Genomic DNA, 23,342 nt, shown 5'->3' with positions numbered 1-23,342 from the left:
AAAGGTACCAGCTGTAGTGAAAGAAACAATGCACTGCATAGTCAAAGGTGTGTGAACAGCTCTGCAAATTATTGGATTAACGGGCATATAGACTTAACCTCACCGGTAACTGAAATCAAGCACTATGGCCATAGACGAGCATGTAGAATGGGTCGTACTGATGAGCTTAAATGAGGCAGTCCGTTTGCAAAACTTTCTGCCGTACTAGATCTGTCAACTGTAAGCACTATTGTAAAGGAGCAGCAGTTCAGCCTCAAAGTAGCAGACCACTGGAGCGATGAGTAGACCATCTAGCTTTAGTATCCTTGTCTGTTTAGTATTGTAGGTTGTCCCTGCAATGTGGGGGTCCGCCAACAGATGGTGCATGTACCAACTGACTTCTTATTAGAGGGATCTATGAGCATAACCCAGGCAAGCGGCACAGCACAGGGCCATGCACTATTATGAAGCATGTTAAAATCTATTGAATTATACAGAAAGTTATTTGTTGTGAGAGTAATTTGAAGCATACAACACTGTCAGTGTGATCGGTACTACATACCAGATTGCATAGTGCCTACTTTGTCTTTTGGTGTAGGAGGGATAAAGGTCTGAGACTATTCAGGGTTTGGCCAGGGCAGCTTAGTTCCAGTGAAAGGTAATCTTAATGCTACAGCATATAGAGACATATTATGTATGATTATTACAGTTTGGGAAAAGGACCTTTGCTGCTCCGGCACAACTGCAACTTCCTATTATCGCCCATATAAATTGGAATGTCCAACAAGCTCATATGGGTGTGATGGTCAGTTGTTTATATACCTTTAGTCATACAGCAGCTTAACTGCAAGATCAGCAATGTGGCCTTGACTTATACATAAACATACATGCATGTTACCTTGTTATATCCTGGGATGTACAGTCTGGACTTGAAAGATGGAGAATACATGTTGCACTACACCAGGTCACATGATGCAGATAAGATGCACAGATTGCAGATTGCTCCCAGTTTTTTAATTGACGTAACTTCAATTTTAGAGTTTAGACGATACTTAAATCACACATCCTCTCTGCTGGTGGAGCTCTCTCTGCCTGCTTTCTGCCATTCTCTCCTGTCTTTCTGTGGGAAGTCTGGGGCCTAACAAAGCTCTCATTACAGAAATGCCTTAGTGGCTCAACTGTGACCTAATGCACAGACACACTGCTCTGTTCACATGCTGCTAATTCTTGCCCATGACTGCTGGATAAAATCACCCAACACATCACAAACTCACACACTCATACACATTTGTAGTAACTTCTCCACTCTCCCAGGATATGAAACATCTGTGCCTCTCCATCCATCTCCAATGCACCTAACCTATGAACCATCTTAGTTGACATAACACAACACAACACAACACAACACAACACAGTCCATCATTTTGGAACCTGATCTTCCCAGCTCCCCCATCAGATCTTTCCTTATAGCTAAGGGAACAATGTGAGGAAGACATCTCACTTATAGGACACATTTTCTTTTGGACTTTTTCATCTAGTTCCATCTGTGGACTGAACCACCTCACAGACGTTTCAGCATTTTTGAATTGATTCAAACCTGATAAATCAAGGTCCTCCATTTATTGCTACTTTGAAACTTTATGTTCTATAGATCTCCCATTTAATAATAGATCAAACAGCAAAGTATTAGTATGAGACCATTTTGCTACTAAAGACTAGTATATCCAGGGTTTTTTTGGCTGTGCTACTCCTGAAAGCAGACAGTGTGTGTGTGTGTGTGCGCGTGCGCGTGCGCGTGTGCGTGTGCGTGTGCGTGTGCGTGTGCGTGTGCGTGTGTGTGTGTGTGTGTGTGTGTGGAGGTGTGTGGAGGTGTGGCGGTGTGTTTAATAAGAGAAAGAGTATCAGTCTCAGTCAGTTAGTCCTGCCTGGAACAATCTGTACTGCACTGAGTGAAGCTCCTGGCCGGGCTCAGCCATGTTGTCCTCCGGTCACTACCTGCGGTACCACGGGCTGCTCCTGCCCAAAAAGGCTCACACCGAGGACAGCCTGAAATATGCTGAGAGCTTCCAAGTGGAAGACACTGACGTCATTACGGTGACCTACCCCAAGTCAGGTACATCACACATGCTCATACTCGGATTTCGTCAATTGATTATGATGTGTTTAAAGTGTTGGGCAAGTGGAATTACGTGGTCAAAAATATAAGGGAGGCCAGGAAGCCAGGATTTACAATGTTTAAATCATTTTAACTTTGGTTCAAGTCAGTACGAGCGCGTAACCACCATTGATCGATTGTGATGATTGAGTGTTGATTCTGCTGGCGTATGTCCTATTTTAGTGTTGAACTTGGGTTTGTCGGACTGTTATCTGCTTGCCTTGGCAACCTATTCATTAAATTTTCATCATTCATGTTTTATTTTTTTAAGCAGGAGTTGAACTTGTGACAGTTTTGTGCTGCCTTCAAATGCACTCAGAAATACCATAATATGATTGTGTTTATATCGGGAAAACACAGCTAATTTTACGCATTCATCTGCTTTGGTGCTACAGCGGTAATTTATTTTTAGTTCATTCGTTAATTTTTTTGTATGAGACTACAGAAACTAAAATTATGATTGCAAGCAAAATCTAATCTCATCATTAAAAAGTAAAAGTAAAATGAAGAGTTTCGTACGACACAAGTCTTTTGTAGACCATACCTACATACTTTAAAGCATATTAGTGCTTTTTAAAATGTATTTATTTTAAAATGTGCTTACAGCTTCTCTGAAGATCCCTTTTCTGACTGCTAATTCCGTTCTCTCGTTGTTGTTCGTAAATGAGATGTCAGGTGTCCCTGCAGGCGTGAACGCAGCACGTCAACAAGCAGGCAGATTTTTCCGTGTTTACAAACGTCGGTGTACGTGTCGCTAGAGGCACTGCTATGAGGAAAATAAACATTATGTCATCTGGGGAGAAGTATTTCTTGCATCATGGACTTCTGTTGCCCAAAGAGACTCATTCTTTAGAAAGCCTGAAGTTTGCGCAGGATTTCGTCTTTGACGACAACGATCTCGTAGCTGTCACATATCCAAAATCAGGTCAGGAACGGAGCTGTATTTTATCTGTAAAGTTAGTTCGAAAGTTGTTTGAAATGTTCAAGATTCTTAGACGTCCAAGTTTAACTTAACAGCATTACGACAACATTTCAGTCATTCAATATGATTATAAATCACTAAAATGGTGCGATCACGCAACAGATATCCAAAAGGGTTGCATTAAACTTGAAAAAATTGATGTAACTTGTGGGTGCAAACTCATTCACTATTAATGCGTTTATAAACTGTAAGTAAGTATTCTTTCTTTGTGAAACTTCAGTTGTTCATTTAGTGCAGAGTGAAGAGTAGAACCGCCCACATTCCATCTAAATCAGTCAGACATGACTGAACAGAGGTGAAGAATGGGCACCTCTATTAGTGCTCAACATGGAATGTGCAATTTCTTAATTAATTGGTCGCATTGATCAATATCATGAACATATGCAGTGTAAAATAAAATTTACGTTGTGATTAGCAGTTTATGTGGTGCATCTCCATAATCCTGCAGGAACAATCTGGATGCAGGAGATCGTCCCTTTGGTGCTGAATGGAGGTGATCTGACTCCAATCCAACGCATTCCTAACTGGGAAAGGGCTCCCTGGCTGGAAGAGACACAGTTAGCGCGGGTGGTTGATCGCTTGCCATCTCCAAGGGCAATGGTCACACACCTTCCCTACAATCTTATGCCCAAATCCTTCTTCAGTTCCAAAGCTAAGGTGAGAAGGGTTGTTGTTTTGTGTGTTAATCCTCTTTGAATGTAAGCACAGAGCTGCCCAGCTGTCTCATTAGTAAATTGTTGGTTGATAAACACCTTAGCAAGGACAAATCTGGCATTCTGTGAAAGTAGAACTTCAGTCTTTTCTAATGCATCCTTCCCTTATGAAGTCCATCGGGCTAAAGAGGAATGTGAAGTGTATCAGAATCTAAGCCACAAAGGATCAGACTGAAAAACTTAGAGGGAACTCCCAAGATTCTTCAACTTCTTCTCTTCTCTCCCTATTCGCCCAATTCTCTATCTACCTCCCTGTTCATCTTCATCCTCCCTCTCTCACTTTGTGATTGAATTCTCTCTTTCACACTATTTAACACTATTAGATTGATGTTTATGCATTTTCCTCACCTGTTTTCCTTTTTAATGCTGAATATTACTGAGCACTTATCCGTCTGATTTGACTTTCCCATTTCAGCTATATACAGTATTGTATCAATAGAATTAAGTCATTGCCAACATAAGTAAGGTAGATAATTCATTAGCAAGCAGCTTTTCTCACATCACCTCTGTACGGCAACTATCCCATAGTTATCCTGTTTACTGCTCAGTGTTACAACTTTACTGTAATTACTTCACTAAAGGTGATCTATGTAACACGAAACCCGAAGGACGTCGTCGTGTCATCCTACTACTTCCACCAGATGGCCTCTTTCCTTGATGACCCTGGCACCTTTGAGGAGTTCCTTGACACATTCCTGGAGGGAAAAGGTCAGAGTCAGCAGGGTCAGAGGCCAAATCTATATGTTAACATAGGAGTGTATGAATGTCTATAATGTAAAGCACAAGGAGATGGTTGCTACACAGTGGTTTAATGACTGTTGTCTGTAGTGCTGTTTGGAAAATGGACAGACCATGTGAAGAGCTGGAGACATACAGACCTGGGAGACAGAATCATGCACATCACATATGAAGAAATAGCCCAGGTAAAATATTAGTGTAGTAACAAGTTGTACCCACATGTTTAATATGAATTAAGGCTGATTTTTGATGTGGCCCTCATCTAGGACCTGCCTGCAACTATAAGACGGTTTTCAGACTTCGTGGGCAATAGTCTGAGTGAAGAAGTCATTCAGAAGATTGCAGAGCAGTGCTGTTTTGAGACCATGAAGTCCAACAGGATGTCCAATTTCTCTCTGGTACCGTCTGATATCATGGACTCAAACAAGTCCCCATTCCTTAGAAAAGGTAGGACCCCTGTGTAAATGAATATATCCCTGAAACCCTGTTAGGGCCCAACAGTTGTTTCACTGTTTTGTCCATTTGCAATTTTGCATCATTCAAATTTGGTAATATGTTCACTGACTTCTCTCTTCTTCTCTGGGTGACATAAAACATAGTGCATGGCAGACACCACTGGCTTGAACTACAACCTGTATAAATGTTCAACAATCAAAATAAAAAATCCACCACTTTACGACTTTGTAAGATAATGGTTAGATCCTAAACATTTGCCAGTTTGTCGCCACAGACTTCATTGACCACCAGCACAATGTTAACCACTATGCTGTCATTTTGATTCCATCTGTGCATGCAGGTCTATCAGTCATTTACAGATTGATACATATACTTGGTCATTCAGTAATCTTTCATTGTGACACCACGAATATTAAGTGATGATTAATGTCATATAAAACATTGATATTTTGTGTGTGTGTGTGTGTGTGTGTGTGTGTGTGTGTGTGTGTGTGTGTGTGTGTGTGTGTGTGTGTCAGGCATTGCTGGAGACTGGAAAAACCATTTCAGCTCAGATCAAGAAGCCAGATTCTCAGCACTCATCAGAGGAGAACTGGAGGGTGAGAAGCTTTGTTTCCCCTGGGACCTGTGAGGATCAACAGCTGTGGGTTGAGGACAGACAGAGGGAGGCAGCGTGGAACTAAAGTCAAGGCCTGTGAGTGTCACCTACCTAGATCATGTGTGACACTTTTTTTTGTAGTATTTGTTATATATAGATACACAGCGATTTTGCGACCAATGTAGGTTGTGTTCATGTATTGAAGTAGTTTGGCAAAGCTATTTTCCATGATTCCATGAATACAATGATTTGTCATTTTTGTTCTTTTTTTGTTTGTTGTAACTTTACGTATTTAACTCAACCTTACAAAACTCTCAATGTGATGTCATGGGACCAAAGTAATGAAGTGTGTGTGTCTGGTGTGTGTGTGTGTGTGTGTCAGCCAGGTTTGCCCAAGCCTCTCATACCTAACCCTCTTAGCTAAAGGCACTGTGAGGTGTAATATAATATATAATATTGTGACAGGTCCATGTAATGAAAAAAATAAAAATGGAATACTGAAAAGGCGCCTCCTTCCCTTCTTGAAAGCCTGTCAGCTGTTCATTGATAACTTAGATCAGTGTTAAAATGCTCTTCTGTTCCTGCACATAAGAAATAACTAAATTTGTGAGTGTGTGTATTACTGCTTTGTTCTGTGGATATGTTCTGATGACAAAAATAGATTTAGAAATATAGAGAAGGAAGTTGTGCCACCTCTCCATGCTGAGCTATGATTCACTGATATCTGTAACCTGATGGCAATGGCTTTTTTCATCAAGTCTGTGAGAATTCAACATGTGCTTTCAATCAACCAACAGGTGGTAGCAGAGCATCATCACTGTCCCGGCACACTGCTTAGTCCTACATTGCAAACAATCTATCCCAGTAACAAACCAGCGTGTTTGAATGTGATGTACAAATGCTTAATTTGTATTAGTTACCTCGTTGTGGCTGTGGAGTTGGATTTGTTCTGCTGTGGTTTGAGTTCACATTCTTGTAAGTCTTCAAATCTTTTTTCTCATTTTCTTCATGTGAAAAAGTTACGACCCAGTTTTGAGTCTTTTATTGCTCCTGTGTGTGTGTCTGTGGGTGTGTATGGGTGTTTTGTAGGGGCAGTCAGTGTGCTTCCCATCTCCTTGTCCCCTGAGCTCTGACACTACTTCAATTACACTGTGGCCTTTTGTGCCATGGGTTCTGTGTGTGTGTGTGTGTGTGTGTGTGTGTGTGTGTGTGTGTGTGTGTGTGTGTGTGTAGACGATGTGGTGCCTTCAGGACACCCACCTCGCTACCATCTTGTGCCCACTGGTCCTGCCCTGGGCTGCCCACAGGATGTTAGCTGGCTTTGATGCCCTTTTCACATCAACATCACACACACACACACACACACACACACACACACACACACACACACACACCGGTACAATTAAAAATGTCAAACGCCTCCCAGAAGATATTGTTATCTTTTTGCCAGCCCAGCACAGCGAAGGCTTCAGTCACTACATTAGTTAAATAGATGGTACATACCTCCACCAAGGCCGAGCAGTCCCCCAATTATGATTCTGACGCTCAATGATGAAATGTCCAGCTCCAACATTCATTTGGATTTGAAAAAGTATCTCATGAATAAATTAGTCCACTGAAACCAAATTTGGTGGACATGTGCATGCACTACTTATGCAAAAAAAAATATCATGTCAAATAACCTGACAGTGGCGCTATAATGAATTGAATCAATAACTTTTTAACCAGACGTGATGGAATCAACATGATGATTCAAAAACTTTGCCCGCCTATGTCATGATCACGCACTAGGTAGTTCATAATTCAGAGACAGAGACATCATATACCCCTCGACTTCTTCATGTTACGGTTGCTGTCATTGATTTAAAAAATAAAGGTGTTATTGGAAAAAGTCATTTAGAGCTGCAGAGGATGTTTGTTACTTAAACTGATGTCACGTGTCACATTGATGCATATCTTTGAATGACATTCCAGAGAAATGTGCGTCCTCATTCAGTCAACATAAATACCAAAACACACATTCTTTTCTCACTCACACACTCACACTTTCTCCATACTGCTCCTGTAGCATGAAAGCTTATTTGTCTGTGCTTGATGCCCTTCTGAGATACACACAACTAAAATCCGGCCCTCCCCGGGGTCATATTGGATCTACAGATAATCCAGTGATTACATACAGTGTGGCATATAAACATCCTCTTTTTCCTATTCTTTGATAAAGTCAAGTCATAATGAATGCTGATGCATCATCCATGTAGTATGACGTCATGGTGGTTCAGTGGTTTATCTTTCTACACTATTAACTGTAATAACCCACCAAGACATTGTCATTCCCCTCAGTCAAACAGTCACATACATGTTTTGTGGCACGCATGCTATTAGTCTGATTTTCCTTAAATGTTTTTAACCAAAACATTGTTACGTTTCCTGCTCAGACTAAATGACAGCTCAGTGGCATTTACCGGTAATAGAAAATAAAGAAGGAAATGTAACCCATTGCAACCCATAATGCAATGCTAAAAATAACTACATTTCTACTGTTGTTTACATGTTTTAAAAGGACATAGTTTAAAAACACAAATCAGCCTAATGATTCCTCAAAGGTTCTTCACTAGCACACATCATTGTCTGCATGTGAACAGATCCACATACATGTCAAGTCATCAAGATCAAAGACCAAGAAGAATCAGTCACACAGCCGACCTCATTATAGGCTTTTCCACTTCTGCTCTGTGTTAGACAACATACATTTTCTGTGTCTCACATCATGTATCTTCTGTCTCCATACTTCCTGTCCTCCCCCTTTGTCTGTGAAAGTATTGTCTGACTGTCAAGGAATTTTTGACAGATTGATTACATACTTCCCCAGCACAAATCATACATACAATACTGCATTACATAGTTAAGTACATTACAAAAACACCTAAATAAACATGTGGCCCTGTCAGCACATACAGTATATAAACTACATCAGTTCTGGATGAGGCATATTTATTGACACAAACACACAGACAGACACACACACGCTCAGTCACGCCCCACCCACGGTGTCTGTGGAGTTCCAGGCCTCAGGGCAATCAGCAGTAATGTCAGGAAGCTCATTAGTGTTATCTGCTGCCATGGCGGCCTCCACTGGCACTCAGATCCTGGAGCGGTCACGTAGGAAGACAGACAGACAGGCAGGCAGAGAGCAGAGGAGGGTGGAGCTGCTGGTGGTCGTTCTCTTGTGTGTGTGTGTGTGTGTGTGTGTGTGTGTGTGTGTGTGTGTGTGTGTGTGTGTGTGTGTGTGGCCTGAAGATTCGTTTAAGATCTAGTGGAATTGTTAGAGGGGTGGAATTATGAATGATTCAGGAGACATATCTGGGATTATAGACATTTAATGTATTAAATCCCCGACAGTCCTCGACTACCTCGGGTCGGGGATTGACAGTGGGGACATAGGGATCTGAGGCCTTGCCCCAACTGTGACCCTCTCATCTCATTCTGCACTGTATTGTAACTGTTGCACATCATGTCATTTCCCTCCGGATAATAAACTTTTATCTTATCTTATCTTATCTTATCTTAGAGCAATTTCAGATGCCCAAAATTCCCAAAGGCCCTGCAGTCTTTATTCTTCACCTTTGTGATATCATAAATTAGAAATGACATTGGGGTCGTTCAGAAGCAGGAAGTGCTTACTGGCGTTAGTCCCATGTACTGAGGAAAACAATATGATTGTAAAGTTCTGAAGGTGAGTAAGCAGGGAAACTAGCTGTGGAAGCATGAAGTGATAGGATGTAAATTAACTCTATTTTCATATTGGTTATCTATTTGTGTGTAATTGCACCTATTCCTTTTTAATATACATTTTTTAGTTTTTAAAAACTTTATAGAGATAGCTTTACACTGAAAGTCACATTGTCAATGCCAAGTCAAATTATCAATCAGTCAATAATTGAATAATAATTATAATATATTTTTAGCATAGCCAAGGCTGCAGTGAGGCTCCTGTCTGTCTGAAATCTGTCTATTGTCTCACCAGCACGTCTCTCTTCCTGTGTTGCATGACGCTAGACCCTCCCACCAACAAACAAAGGCTTACGGTTAGTGTGGTGTGGATGAGAGGATGAGAGTGTGAGTAGTGGTGAAAAGCGTAGGAGGATGTCATCAGGGAGCTCCAAAAAAGACTAAACAAAATAAACAGAAAGAAATCCCTGAATGAAGTGCAGACACAGCAACAGTCACGTAGGTTTACCAGGCAGACAGGCAGACAGGCAGACGCACGCAGCTATACAGTACAGGGTTCACTATGAGGGCACTTACACACGCAAGTCTGACTTATTTACTTACTTTTAACTAAAAACATTCATAACACTTAACAAAGCATGAATTTATAACTACACTCAAATAATACCTGAACGATACAAGACAAAGGTTTGTGTGTGTGTGTGTGTGTGTGTGCACAGTTGCCACAAAATGAAGTGAAGACACAACGTGGAATGTAGAGGTACAAAAAATTGCCATTTACACACTTTAATCAGGAAATTTAGATGTCAGTAAAAACCAGAAAAATAGTCAATTCAGTTACATTAAAGTTAGATCTGGTTATCTGAGTGGCAGATTGGGTTTTGAGATGTGTGTACAATTGTGTATAATTTCAATAATTGACCTTACCTTTCTCTTTTGCCACTTAAGATCAATCTGACAGAGACCAAAAACAGCTGATTGAAATTGGAGTGCTGAACTGGAAACTCTAATTTGTTTGTAGGAATGAGTGTGTCTGTCTGTCTGTCTGTCTGTCTGTCTGTCTGTCTGTCTGTCTTAGGAGAATTCTTTTCTTCAGGCACAGAGACTTGGGAACACTTGGGTTGAGAATAAAACAAGTTTAATTCTTGAGAAACAAGGAGCCAAGCCAAGTAAACTCCCCTGCACCTGCCAAGGCACTGTCTGTCTGTCTGTCTGTCTGTCTGTCGTTCTGTCTGTCTGTCTCAGTCTTGCAACACACAAGTTACCATGTACCTCTTCTATGCACAGATTGAGCAGATGGATGTATAGATGGAAGGATGGATGGATGTATGGATGGGGATTAGAGGGGACATATACGTTCTGCGTGTGATTGATGTGTGATTGATGTCGTTCTACGTTCTACTACAATGTCAAACCGCTAATAACGCCTGTAGTGTTTATACATGCATTGTTTCAGTCATGCAAAACAAACTTAAAGTGAAACAAACAACTGTGCATTCTGTAAATTACTGCGTAATGGAGTTCAAGTCCAATTTGACTTCTTGCCAAAAATGAGATATCGCATTTAACCATTTACAGGCCAGATGAACTGAAATGACCTCTGACTGTAGAGTCCTCATCTTATTGTGTGATAAACATGGCAAGGTGCTCAGTCTCTGCGTAAGCTGACTGCGTACGAGCCATCCATCCGTCTTCCTACTATTGTTTTTGCTGATTGTATTTTGATTTTCCGTGATGTAACATTAACATCGCATTAGGAGCACATCTATTACTGATGACAGATTACGCGGTGGACTGGATGACCAAACAATTTAGATGACTTTTATAATCACTTCTAATTTTAGCAGGAGCAAGCCGGCGACCAAGCTATTTCTAAATGATTAAGACAGAATATAACAAAAACAGGGGAACGATATCCGGGCAAAGTCTAATTGTAAACAGCTTCTATTCTATTAGTACTCAAAAATTGACTGTGATGCAGTTTATGTCGTGCTTAATTGTTGCATTATTTTAAACTGATTGATATTGAGTCAGCAGCACATCTGGAGCTGGATCTGCCACTGTGACTTCCCCAAAAAAAGATATAGAAGATAAGGAAACTTCAAAGAAAAGCCAAACTTGAACTTTTTATTTCATAATTATGACTGACCATGAGGCTAAGTTTTCTTTTATATTACTTGCAGAAATGGGCTTCCATAGAGACTTCATGGTGGAAATCAGATTTTGATGTGACATTGGCTGAAAATTTATCTCTTTACAAACCTTTAACTACCATGATGCTGTCTAAAGCAAGTCTGGAGCAAGCAAGTCTAAAGTTGTAGTAGTAGTCCTGTATGTGCTAGGAAAAACTAAAGACAGACAAAGTCTTTCACACATTGCCAGATAGTGGGCATTATGTTTATCACTCTGATTACAACAAAAGCTATAATAGGATACTAAATAACATCTTTTATATATTTTAATAAAATACATTATTTTCTGTTATAAGCTTTGATATCTGATTGATCATTTAACTTAACATATATACAAAAGCCTATGATCCCAGACAGAGAGGCAGGTGGAGACAGCAGACTCCTTGGCAGTCATACAGACGGACAACCACGCAGACAGACAGTCAGACAGACAGACAACCAGGAAGACAGAAGACAGACAACTGTCACCCGGCTGTGCTGTGAGCCATTACAGCTGTCCAATGTCACGACAGGAGGATGAGGACGAGAGCAGGAAGAAGTCTGTGTCCCTGCCATTATCAGCTAAAGAAACATTGACCTGAAATTGTCTGGGGTCTCACTAGACCTGTAACCGGTCCAAAATAAACACATGCATACACTTGTAGTGTACAAGGGGGGGACATGTTTATAGGTTGTTTATGAGACAACAATGGTTGGCATAAACAGATGTTTTCGTGACCTCAGGAACCTCCCGCTGTGTCTTTTCGGCGAGTAAATGCTTTTTAAATATAGCAATCACCTGTGATGTCACTTTCACATAGATAACAATAGAGGGACAGTTACTGCTTTGCTTGGAATCTGCGATGTTACTATTTTGGTAACAATGAGTGCAAAAAACAGAGCTGCATGTGTAGAATGTGCTGAACGTGTAGGATGAAAGTGCAAGTGTGTCATTAAAAAAGTTCTTATCTTGAACTTAAGATCGCAACTTCACTGAGTTGGCATTTGCTTGACTGTGATTAAATGATGCCATTTTGGGAATGTGGATTTGTGTTGAAAGTGGTAGGAAGTGCTTACATAGTGCTTTTGTACATTTTGCAAAAAAAGATTTCTTGTCTTTTTCTAATATATTTTAATAATCTAAAAAGTATTCACCAACGATTTTCTTTGCAATACAATGTTTTAAGTACTTTTTCATGGGGTAGAATGAAAAATACCAACTATCTAGCTCTTCCTCTTTTATCCAAAAAGGTTACCAATGTTTTGGTTGTAAAAAATATTCGGCAAGGGTTAGTTAATACTGAAAAATACTGATAATACTGTATAGTTTGACTGTAATAGAGATATGTGCATTACACACAGTACATGTGTACACTGTGTACATGGTAAACTTATGTGAAAACAGAACATACTGTGTACAAAGTAGCATAAGCATGTGAGATATATATACATGCTGCATTGTTTTCTCCACCACCCAGAGGGCAGATTGAGGGTGTGTCTTCTCCAGTCACGAGAGTCTGTCTCTGTCTCTCTCATCTTCCTGCCTGTCTTGTCCCCATGTCCCCAACTGTGTTTCGGCGCCAACACAGCGGTCAATTGTTCTCTGTTCTTTGTTTATCTATCTGTCATAATGACAAATGCATCAAAAATATGCTCGTGCTGAGCTCCACGTAAACCCTGTACCTACTCCCCTACAGGTGTTTTTTACTCATGTTGTCTGTGTGAGCATATGCAGACTGTGTTCGATTGCCTCTTGTTGTGGATTTACTGAATGGGACAACTTACACGTTCATAATTTGTGATCTCCTCATCGCCTCCAGTTCATTGCTCCAACCAGCTTCAACCTGTTCAGAAGTCTAATAAGCAAGAATAACAGAAAGCACCCGTGTTGTGGTGCAGGTCTTTTACCCATCTTACTCAGAGCACACTCATCGTAGATACTGGTTCCATTAAAAATGAAACACTTTGTATTACATATCTATTTTGCTATATCTATGTAGAGGAGCTGAGGCAAGCAAGGAGGTTAGCAGGTAGGTGTTTTGTGCATAATGACTGAGATGATCTGTGAATCTACAAACCTGTTATGGTGTCATGGCCGATGTTGAGTTGATGACAGATTAACTTCATTTTAATTTTAGAGATAGAGTTACATTTACTAAGCCACATTGAAATCATATGGAAGCTCAAATGCTGGATAAAACCTCTGTGAGCTGCAATTACTCAGAAGCACCTCCAGCGTCTCAGAACCTTATTCAGCCTCACACAATTTGTTTTGTTCGAGATGTTTTTACCTAAGACTTATTACAACATGCCTCTATTCCATTGTAACTATTCTTAGCACAAAAGTGCTGGCTGATGTGTTTTTAAAGCAAACTGACTTATTCCTTTGTAATCCATTCCCATTCATCTTGAATGGGAGCCTCAGAAGCAAAACCAGTTTGCTCACAACTGCACCAGTCGCTGATGTTATGCTTGGAATGGTTTGCATGGTAAAAGCAGTCAAATCGAGTGATGTGGACTAGCCGTCAGTGTGTGCCCACCCTAGCTAATCGCCCTTGTTGCCAAGCCCTTGTTACGAGCACACTCCCGCTCTAATTGGGCATAATAGCACCTCCTGATAATCAACCTGATAGGTGGCCCCCTTGGACTCTCTGACCTTTGATTGGGTGGCTGGACGGCGCTGTGGAGACACTGATAGGCTATCAAAGTGGAGGTGGGAGGGGCAGGCTGGCTGTTGGCCAATAGAAGTGATAGGACCCAGAGGGGCGAAGCATGACTGCCAATGGACACCAGCATCACAGAGATTAAAGCGCGCTGATGTAAGGGTGTGTGTTTATGTGTGGGTGTGTGTGTGCATGTGTATCAGTCAAATTAGATTGGTTGGTTGATATGTTAAAGCACAAAAAAATAGGCACACATAACACAACAGTAACGAACAAACATGTATGCACTAACACGTCAGCCTTCATCTCAACAGGACAAATCATATACATAATTGAGTTTGCTCAAAGTTTTATATTAACTAATGGTCTTTTTGAATGATGATGCTTATACGTCAATCACTGTAATTACCTGTGACAATTACACATACACACATACACGTTTGTGTATGTGTATGTACTTATATGTGTGTGTATGACACCATTTACATCTATACTGGATTTACAATGTGTGATACTGATGTGAGCATCCTACATGCTGTGTTTTTACATGAATGGTCCAATGAAGATGTTTTGGTTACATGGGGATTACTGTCAGTTAAAAGGGATGTAGTCCTTTTAAACCAGAAGAATTATGTGATGATAAAATATCTTCTTCCATCTCTTCCTCCCCCTGGGGGACTGCTTCACCTCCTTCCATCGGTAGCCTGGAGGGTGATAGATGGCAAGACCGAAAAGAGTATTGAGAGGATAGAGAGAGAGACAGGAGAGAGAGAGAGAGAGAGAGAGAGAGAGAGAGAGAGAGAGAGAGAGAGAGAGAGAGACCTTCATGAATGAGCAACAGTTTCTTTGTTGGTGGAGTTGGTGGTGGTGGTGGGTGGGGAGTGTGGTCTCTATCTCCCCACCCTCCCTTCTGTCCTGTTTTCTCCTATATAACCTCTAGCACACAACTCCTCAAATTTGGGAGCAACAGGTGTGTGTGTGTATGTGATACTGTACAGTGACAGAGATCTGCAGGCACACTTGATGTAACTTTTGGATTCTGTTCACGTGTGCTCAGCTACAGTAAAAAGCTGAAACATTAAACCCCAGCACAAAGTAACAAAGGACTGATATCCACTAAATTATGGACCAATCACCTTCCATCCTGAGAACGACATTGCTGCTCCTGCTTCTGGTGTTTGGCACAGGTAAGATTTGTCAGCATTACTTTATCAGCATAATGATGTCATGTGATCTGTGAATCAGTGAAAGTTCAAAACTATTTAAAGAAGACAAAATGAGTTAGCCACATATACTAAGTGAAGGATGCTTAGTGTTCTTGTGGGTTTACTTAACCATAAATGTTAGGAAATGTATTTTTTTTAAATGTAAATCTGTGCAAGAGGTCAGCTTGTCTGAGTGGCTAGTCTTTGATTTGCATTTGCCAGCCAGACTGCTTCATCTCACTTTGTAACCTAAAGTGAGATGAAGCAGTCTGACTTCTTAACCTATCAGTAGGACCCACAGTCCCGCTGATAGGCCTGTCCTCATGGTGGTTCTTTCCTCTACTTGTGTGCCCTTCTTCCTCTCATCTCCGCTCCTCTCCTCATATAGACTCTGCGATGGAACTCATAAGCAATAAGCGAGATGTGTTGGTTGGAGATGAACACATACTGTACTGCAAAGGTGAGTCAGATCATTTCTTATTGATTCATTTAGCAAATAAAGATTGCATTTGATTCATCACACTTTTTACAAATTTGTTTTTTTCTTTTGGCATAAATGCATTACACCAAAATATGTTTCTCTCTCCCTTTTCTTCCCGCCTCTCTTTCTCTTTCCATAATTCCTTTTGCGTCCCAGCTGGTGTAGAAGGACGCATAACATGGCAGAAGGATATGGAGGACATTGATGAAGACATGGTGTCATGGGTAGATGAGTCCTCCTCTAAATTCATCATTGACAAGGCTAAAATGGATGATGCAGGCAGATATACCTGTCGGTGTGATTTCGGGACACACAATGATGAAATTACATATGAGCTGTTTGTTTACGGTGAGAACTGGTTATTTACTCCTACATACTGAGCAACAATGTACACTGTAATGAATGTATTCACAAGTAAAGATGCACATTACTGTTCGTATTGATGTTACAATGATACATTTAAAAAATATATAAATCACAAAATTTGGTCAAATCCAAACCAAATCTGGTTCTAATCATGATATCAAATTTTTCACTGATGTATTGCAGGAAAAGTGAGCATAATCATCCTTGCTTGTTTTCAGAGGGTCCATCATTTGGCACTACTGTGACCTACCATGAGTTTCTGGAGGGCACAAATGGGACGCTGCCATGCCTGGTGTCTGGTCAACCCGCAGTGGATGTTCAATGGCTTAGAAACCAGCAAAAGATCCCCTCTTATGGTAGGACCAGCACCCAGAGCCTGGGGCTCACATACGGTATGGAGGGTTTATCTGGTGCACTACAAATATGACAACACAAGCAAGTGCTTTATCTCTAAAAATGTGCTGTTTATTCATTTCACTGGCAGGTAAATGCAAAAAAATGCTCACCATTTTGGTATTTTATTTGTTCACAAAGCAAATGAAATACACTTGGAAAACGCAACTGCTAGTCCTGCCAGTAGAAGCCGCACTTGTATTTGACTGAAGTGTGATAATCCCACAGGATAAAGTCACTTGAGGAGCTTGTCATCTTTGGTTGTGTACCTCTCTGCTCCACTCAGTGCTGGCTTTCTGCCTCACTTAATGGCTCGCTGGCTGATCAGCCGACTGCCTAGCTGCCTGTCTGAATGGCTGTTTACTTGGCTGGCTAAAAAGTCTGGATGGAAGGCAAGCTGACACAGCAGCTGCTAGAAGAAGAAAAGAAAACGGTCATTTAGCAGACGCTTTTATCCAAAGCGACTTACAATAAGTGTGTTCAACAAAGGTAGATAAAAGAACTTCAGGTCACAAGAAATCGTAAGCGCATTTCCTTCCTAAACCAACAGCTAAGAGCATAACTAGAGCTAGAGTAGAAGTGCAATAAGTTAGGTACTATGATGAATGAGAAAAAACAAAAGGACAGATTAGAAGTGAAAGATTAGAAAACAAGAGCATCAGAAGAGCTAGGACAGAGTAGGTGATGTCCTAAGAGGGAGGATCCGGGTAGTGTTTCTTGAAGAGATGGGTCTTCAGCCTGCGGCGAAAGATGGGTAGCGACTCCGCTGTCCTGACATCAGTCGGGAGAGCATTCCATATTATATTCCATATATATATTGCTACAACAATATAGCACAAACAACCAAAAACAGAGAAAGGTGTTGTTCTCCACACTAGATTACTGATATGTTACAGCAAAGTATGTATCCTGTTCTATCATTGTTGTCTTCTTTGTTACTTTGCAGACCTATAAATCTACCCGGTGAGTGTCTAACTGGACAAGATATGATAGTATCTGAGCTCTTTTGCTTAGCACCCTGCGATCCTCATGGACCAGCAGGAGAAGCTCTCCAATGCTACTGCTTCTTCTTCTGTCACTAAATGATGTGTAGACCTACAGTATAACTGAGACTGTGTATGTGTATGTGTTTGTGTCTCTACCTCTATCCCTTTCCAACACTCTGTCCTCTGTCTCTCCATTTCTGTCTGGCTCTGCGCGGCTTGTCTCTCTCTGTGTCTCTCTTTTTCTGTACTCACCTCAGAAGGAAAGCATGTACGTCAGTTACCAGATAACACACTTATCATCGAACAAGTGAGCAGAAAGGATGCTGGGACGTATGTGTGCAAGGCCGTGATCAGAGGAAGGCCTGTCAGTCAGGAAATCGCCATCTCTGTTGTCATCAATGGTAATTTCTTTCAGTATTCTATTGAATTTTTTACATCTTCATAAGAGATGAAAAGATGTTTTCAGTCCAGAATGCATGTTAACTTCAATATACAACTAATTATGACTAAAATTCACCCTCTGCTGCAGCTCCTCCCACAGTGCATGCGAGAGAAGAGGTGAAGAAAGTGATGGCGGGCCAAGACAACAACATTTCCTTGCTATGTTTGGTGGACGGGGTACCGAAACCCAACATCACCTGGATCATGTAAGACAGTGTGTATGTCTGTATGGCCGTGCTTGTCTCATTAGAAGATATGAATAATAACAATAAATTAAGCTAAAGTTAACTTTTGGACTTGCCATTCAAGGATGTAACTGATAATTTAGATGCGTCAGTGTCAGTGCCCTGTGAGACACCTGAACTTATATTGTTCCTTGTTTCCTTTATCTGTTTTGTTCATGTTCCGTGGTACCAACCATGTAAATCAGACTTTTTGTATCTCTCTCTCTGCCTCCTCCTCTTTCCCATCCTTCCTTATTAAGTTCATCAAGTAATATCGTACACTTCTTTGTATATTACTTCAATCACTGTCATAAATGACAATTAGGCTCCTCACAGTGTGTCCTCATCTGTATTCCCCTACTTCCAGGCCAGTAAAGTTAGATCCATTGCATCATCAGTTCAACTCAGACCGCAGTCTGTTGACTATTCTGTCTGTTGCCAAAGAAGATTTTGGGGACTACGTCTGCAAAGCCACCAATAAGATAGCTGAGAGCAGTGCTGCCATCACGCTTCATGTCTTTGGTTGGTCCTATTGGATTTCATTTTTCTTACCATTTCTCTCATTTGTGTAGCCCTGAAATCCGCAGTATGCCTCTTGGAGAATATGCGATCAGCAACAAAGCTAAATTCCAAACTGTATTCATCTCACGTTTTCTAACATTCTTATGTCATCATAACAATAAAACATGTTTTATTCAGAGACCCCAGAGGTGTTTGTGGCAGAAGAACTACGGCGTGTGTTGGTGGGTGAGAGTGTATCTGTTTCCTGTAATGTTTCTGGCCATCCTCAACCAGAGCTACACTGGCTCAACAAGCACAATGGACGCAGAATAGTAAGTGTTTTGGCATACCACATACTATGACATCATGACCTCAACTACTCAGAGCAAGAATTGAGTTCAATATGATGTTGTATAATGTTGCATGAAAATTATGCATTTACATATTTGTTTATAGATGTAATGAATAAATGAACATATGTGCGATTTTCATCTCTTTAAGGACTATACTTCTGACCGTGTGCGGATTCTGAATGACGCATTGGTGATCGATTATGTAGTGCCCTCTGATGGTGGTGTGTATTCCTGCATGGCTGTCACCCCCTTTGGAAATGCATCAAGAGACTTTATAATACATAGTAAGAGCTCCTCTGTTTTTTGTATTTGTGTATTCAAGTCAGTGGTGTTATTTTCTAATATTTAGTTTTTAAATCTACTTTGTTCTCACTTCTCCTTCAACCTGCCTCCTGAACCTCAGCCCAGCCTGGTCCGCCTCAGTACCTATCAGTTTCCCCTGGACCAACGTCGGTCTTCTTCTCCCTTAAAACCCTACCAGTCGATGGAGGAACACCAATCACAAGCTTTGCCTTGCAGTGGAGGCAAAGACCAGCAGAAGTGTGGCAGGAGAGCACAGTCCCAGCTTCAGGTAAAACCTCTGCTCTTCTCTTTGTTGGTGCCAATCATGAATTCCATTTTTTTTTCATATTGATGAAACAATCATGGGTTTCAATTACTTTAAGCATTTTGTTAAACTCAATGATGTATTTAAACCTTCACAAGGATATACTGTTAATCTTTGGGCCATAAAATGAATGATCATATCATAGTGTCTGTATACACATAAAATATAATCTCTGATATCATGTCTATTGTTATGTGTTTGTGTGTGTTTTTTTTAGTTCCTATTGCTATCACCTCCCTCAAGCCATACACATTGTATACCGTGCGTTTGGCTGCCATGAATGCAGTGGGTCGGGGGCAGTTCTCAGAAACACACACTGCTCGCACCCATGGAATACGTAAGTTCTGCTACAAACACATTAGCAACTGAATATGTATTGTGCTCTTGGGTCTTTGTCTGATGGCAATTTCTTTCCCCTTTTTTCTCCTCCTCTTTTCCTCATCATCTGTTGTCTGATGTTCTTTAATGCTGCTGACGTCGTCATGTATTCCACTGGCATCTTATCCCAGGAGGTAAAGTTCTAATAATGATCAGCAATTTAACTTCCTCACTTAGTCAATCATTTTTTTGTTTTTGTTTATGACCAGAGGAAACAAGGAAATAATGTACAAAACATGTTTCGAAATGATTGGGAATCATAATCGGTAACTACTGCAAAATGGATGTTATTTCTTCATCTCTCCCTCTGCTTTCTAGGTGAACCGGATAGTCCAGTTTTGTCAACGTATCAGATGAAAGTAGACAGCAACACCTTCTCTATTCCTCTAAAACAGAGTGATGATGGGGGAACTCCCCTCCTACACTTTAACATACGATACAAACAGGTGGGGCATGGTGTCAACAGATGAACTTGTTATTGTATACATATGTATAATATGTTATTGACCAGATCTAGTCAAGAAAAATGCAGTTGAAACTGATGTTCTTCTCACCTTTGGTTGGTTGTTGTTTAGTAAATCACTGATTTGTTTCCTTGCTTCCCCTCTTCTATCCTGACTCCATCCTGTCCTCACCTCCTCTCTTTAGGATAAAGAAGGAGCTGAATGGAATGAGAAGCAGCTGTCATCTGATGCAGATATAGCTCTTATCCCGGAGCTGCTCTTTGGCACTGACTATCAGCTGGAGGTCATGGCAGTCAATCTGAATGGTTCTTCTATCCCTTCCACAATAAACTTCACTATCCCACAACAATCTGGTATGTAGCCTGAATTTCCCACTGGTATCTCACTTCCATGATACATGATTGTCTGGGACTTTAAAGTTGATGTGCAGTTACAAACAGTCCTCTAATGTGTATACACAGATCCACCAACAAATATTATATCGCTGGCCATACTAGACATAGTATCTCTAATGAATGAAACTATCTTCCCCTCTCGAAGCAGTCAAAATGACCACCGGCAAAATGACCAAAGGGGCCGTGGTGGGCATCGTCATGATGATCTTCCTGCTGGTATTAGTAGCAGTAGATGCTGCCTGTTGCTATACGAAACGCTGTGGCCTGCTCATGTTCATTTCAATGAAACTATTTGGACACGAAGTTCCAGGCCTCAAAATGTCTGAAGAAGGAGATGGAGCCACGAATGGGTAGGTGCGTGCGTGTGTGTGTAAGCTTTAGATAGACCTCTGCATGTTTCTGTGACACGTTTTGCCACAAAGCATTAGGCACATAGGTCAAGAAGGTCAAGCTAAAGGGATTATAGAGGGATTGTTTCCTCATAAGCATCACAATTAATAACAATAATAATAATTTTTGTGTTTCCTGGCTGCAGAGATTTGAAGCTTAAGGGTATCGGGACTCCAAGAGGGAGCATACAGCAACAGATGGGGGTTCAGAACTTCACAAAGGAGGGAGGGCAGCTCACAGAGGTCACCTGTGACAAAGCCCCCCTCACCAAAAACGAGTATGTTCATTCTTTCTCATGCTCATTCAGTTTTATATGGAAATTGTTAATAATAATAATGAGCCATTAGAGGAATTTTATGTTATCGACTGGACATTAGGCTTCAGTTCAGTTTCGTCAAAATGCAGCACATAGGCACATATTTATTGTCGATTCATCAAGATTAATTGTTTCCCACTGTCATCTAGTGAAATACTGTACTATAAACACATGACCTGCTCTTCCAGCTTTTGGCCTCTGGAAGGTGCTGCAGGTCATTATTCACCAAAAGATTCTGTTTAAACATTTCCTATTCCCATAGCACACTATCATATAAAAAGTCTTATGGGGCTTTACAGTCTCACACAGCAAAATGTTTGCTAAAACACTTTAAGATATCTGGAAAAAAGGAAGAATCTCTGGTAGAGGCACTTCAAAGAGACATTCCCTCTCCTCAGTTTGGGCAGGTGTGCATTAGAAGCTGGATATTTCAATCAAAATGTGAAATGAATTTCATTAAAAGATTATTTTTCCTCCCTCAGGAAAGCAGCAGCCAATAGAGACCTGCCCACCACTGATGCATGAAGCTACCAACTGGAGAACCAGCTGACAAGTGATCCAATGATCATGCTGACGAAATAAGAGAAAATACCAGTCAGTCATTAAAAAACAACTTTGGACAATTAGCAGTCTCAGTCAACAGCAGCAAGCAGTTCACTGCATACAGTTGCCATGGGAAAAGCCAAACATTAGAGGCAAAACCCTGAGGAATTGACTGATGTGTGTTCAACTAGAAATGGAACCGTTAGAGGACTGTGCTCCCGAGTTTCCAGGTGGCATGATTGTATGAACAGAATACTGGCAGGGGATGATGCTATTTTACTATCGCTTAAGTTAGTTCTAGTTCTGTTTGATCTTATTGCTTTAAGATAAATTGACTGTATAGAATAGCTTTACTGGGTAAGTTTGATGTCTGTGGTATACAGGGTAATTTCTTTGTGTTACAAAACAACCATTTCATTTTTCTATTTACCAACAAGTGTTTACATCCTTATGTTTTGATTGTTGTATACAGGCAGAAGGTATTTTCATATTTTATACTATGGCTGCTCTACCAAAGGTCATGTCAGGACTAACATCTTATTTGTTGACAGTATCATAATATTTCACCACTGTCCAGTATTATGAACAATCTAAATGACAATTTACAGAGTCTTTTACTAAACATAACTAACCTGAATGTGATTACTCTCCACTGACATGTATCGTTGTTTCACACTTATTGTCAGACAACAATTTACTGACATGTATTGTTATTGTGATATATTGAATAAGTGACAGTCCTCATGGCACAATTTGATTTTCACTTTGCTAACTTGCATACCTACTCTTAAGCACTTTTGAATTAGCAGCAACTAACATTGACCACTAGGGATAATTGTAATCAAATGAAATCAATTGTATCATGACAACTCTGTCTAAAGTACCTGTAATAATACAATACTTGTGAACACACACACACACACACACACACACACACACACACACACACACACACACAAACTAAATAGATCATCATCATCATTTTGAGATACAGGGTATTCATATTTGCAAATTCTCATATTGATTAAGTATTTTGATACTGTTGTATTATTATATTGAACACTGTACATGATTTGTATATACACACACATTGATACCGCTTTATATTTAATTAA

The 23,342-nt window shown here is 40.5% G+C and overlaps 2 protein-coding genes across 7 annotated transcripts; both read left to right on the top strand.

The window, feature by feature from the left end:
* The first annotated feature begins 1,897 nt into the window (after positions 1–1,897).
* sult2st3 (sulfotransferase family 2, cytosolic sulfotransferase 3) lies at positions 1,898–7,179 on the top strand. 2 transcript variants are annotated; one of them, XM_076150367.1, is made up of 7 exons: positions 1,898–2,092; positions 3,565–3,773; positions 4,411–4,537; positions 4,658–4,752; positions 4,834–5,014; positions 5,542–6,824; positions 6,855–7,179. In XM_076150367.1, exons 1-6 carry the CDS (start codon positions 1,954–1,956, stop codon positions 5,652–5,654), a joined length of 864 nt encoding a protein of 287 aa, XP_076006482.1. In that variant the 5' UTR covers positions 1,898–1,953; the 3' UTR covers positions 5,655–6,824; positions 6,855–7,179. The 2 variants fall into 2 exon arrangements, with proteins under 2 accessions (XP_076006482.1, XP_076006481.1); XM_076150366.1 differs by lacking the exon at positions 1,898–2,092 and adding an exon at positions 2,863–3,059 and having other exon boundaries at positions 6,855–6,956.
* Positions 7,180–15,145: 7,966 nt separating this feature from the next.
* Positions 15,146–23,192, top strand: ncam3 (neural cell adhesion molecule 3). Of its 5 annotated transcripts, XR_012963670.1 has the most exons (17): positions 15,151–15,371; positions 15,778–15,849; positions 16,027–16,218; positions 16,455–16,628; positions 17,873–18,016; positions 18,145–18,262; positions 18,648–18,802; positions 18,980–19,113; positions 19,283–19,418; positions 19,538–19,705; positions 19,959–20,079; positions 20,436–20,565; positions 20,768–20,936; positions 21,124–21,328; positions 21,514–21,645; positions 22,167–22,908; positions 22,960–23,192. XR_012963670.1 is itself a non-coding variant. In XM_076150361.1 (16 exons), the coding sequence occupies exons 1-16, from the start codon at positions 15,308–15,310 to the stop codon at positions 22,207–22,209; spliced, it is 2,154 nt and encodes a 717-aa protein (XP_076006476.1). In that variant the 5' UTR covers positions 15,149–15,307; the 3' UTR covers positions 22,210–23,192. The 5 variants fall into 5 exon arrangements, 4 of the variants coding, with proteins under 4 accessions (XP_076006478.1, XP_076006476.1, XP_076006477.1 ...); XM_076150361.1 differs by having other exon boundaries at positions 15,149–15,371; positions 21,127–21,328; positions 22,167–23,192; XM_076150362.1 differs by having other exon boundaries at positions 16,455–16,592; positions 22,167–23,192.
* The last annotated feature ends 150 nt before the right edge of the window (positions 23,193–23,342 follow it).

The sequence above is a fragment of the Genypterus blacodes genome, unplaced genomic scaffold (assembly GCF_046128005.1).
Source record: "Genypterus blacodes isolate CSIRO-AG114 ecotype Tasmania unplaced genomic scaffold, CSIRO-AGI_Gbla_v1 ptg000052l_1, whole genome shotgun sequence".
NCBI classification, from domain to species: domain Eukaryota; kingdom Metazoa; phylum Chordata; class Actinopteri; order Ophidiiformes; family Ophidiidae; genus Genypterus; species Genypterus blacodes.
The sequence above is the reverse complement of the archived record's forward strand: the minus strand, read 5'-3'. Positions and strand labels throughout refer to the sequence as shown.

What these genes read in the sequence shown, in the direction of transcription:
- ncam3 (XM_076150360.1), top strand. Translation starts at nt 15,308, where the DNA reads ATGGACCAATCACCTTCCATCCTGAGAACGACATTGCTGCTCCTGCTT. An exon ending in ATATGAGCTGTTTGTTTACG is followed by an intron (nt 16,219 to 16,454) that starts GTGAGAACTGGT and finishes GCTTGTTTTCAG; the next exon opens with AGGGTCCATCATTTGGCACT. An exon ending in AGCACAATGGACGCAGAATA is followed by an intron (nt 19,114 to 19,282) that starts GTAAGTGTTTTG and finishes CATCTCTTTAAG; the next exon opens with GACTATACTTCTGACCGTGT.
- sult2st3 (XM_076150366.1), top strand. Translation starts at nt 2,903, where the DNA reads ATGAGGAAAATAAACATTATGTCATCTGGGGAGAAGTATTTCTTGCAT. An exon ending in TGTCACATATCCAAAATCAG is followed by an intron (nt 3,060 to 3,564) that starts GTCAGGAACGGA and finishes ATAATCCTGCAG; the next exon opens with GAACAATCTGGATGCAGGAG. An exon ending in TCTTCAGTTCCAAAGCTAAG is followed by an intron (nt 3,774 to 4,410) that starts GTGAGAAGGGTT and finishes ACTTCACTAAAG; the next exon opens with GTGATCTATGTAACACGAAA.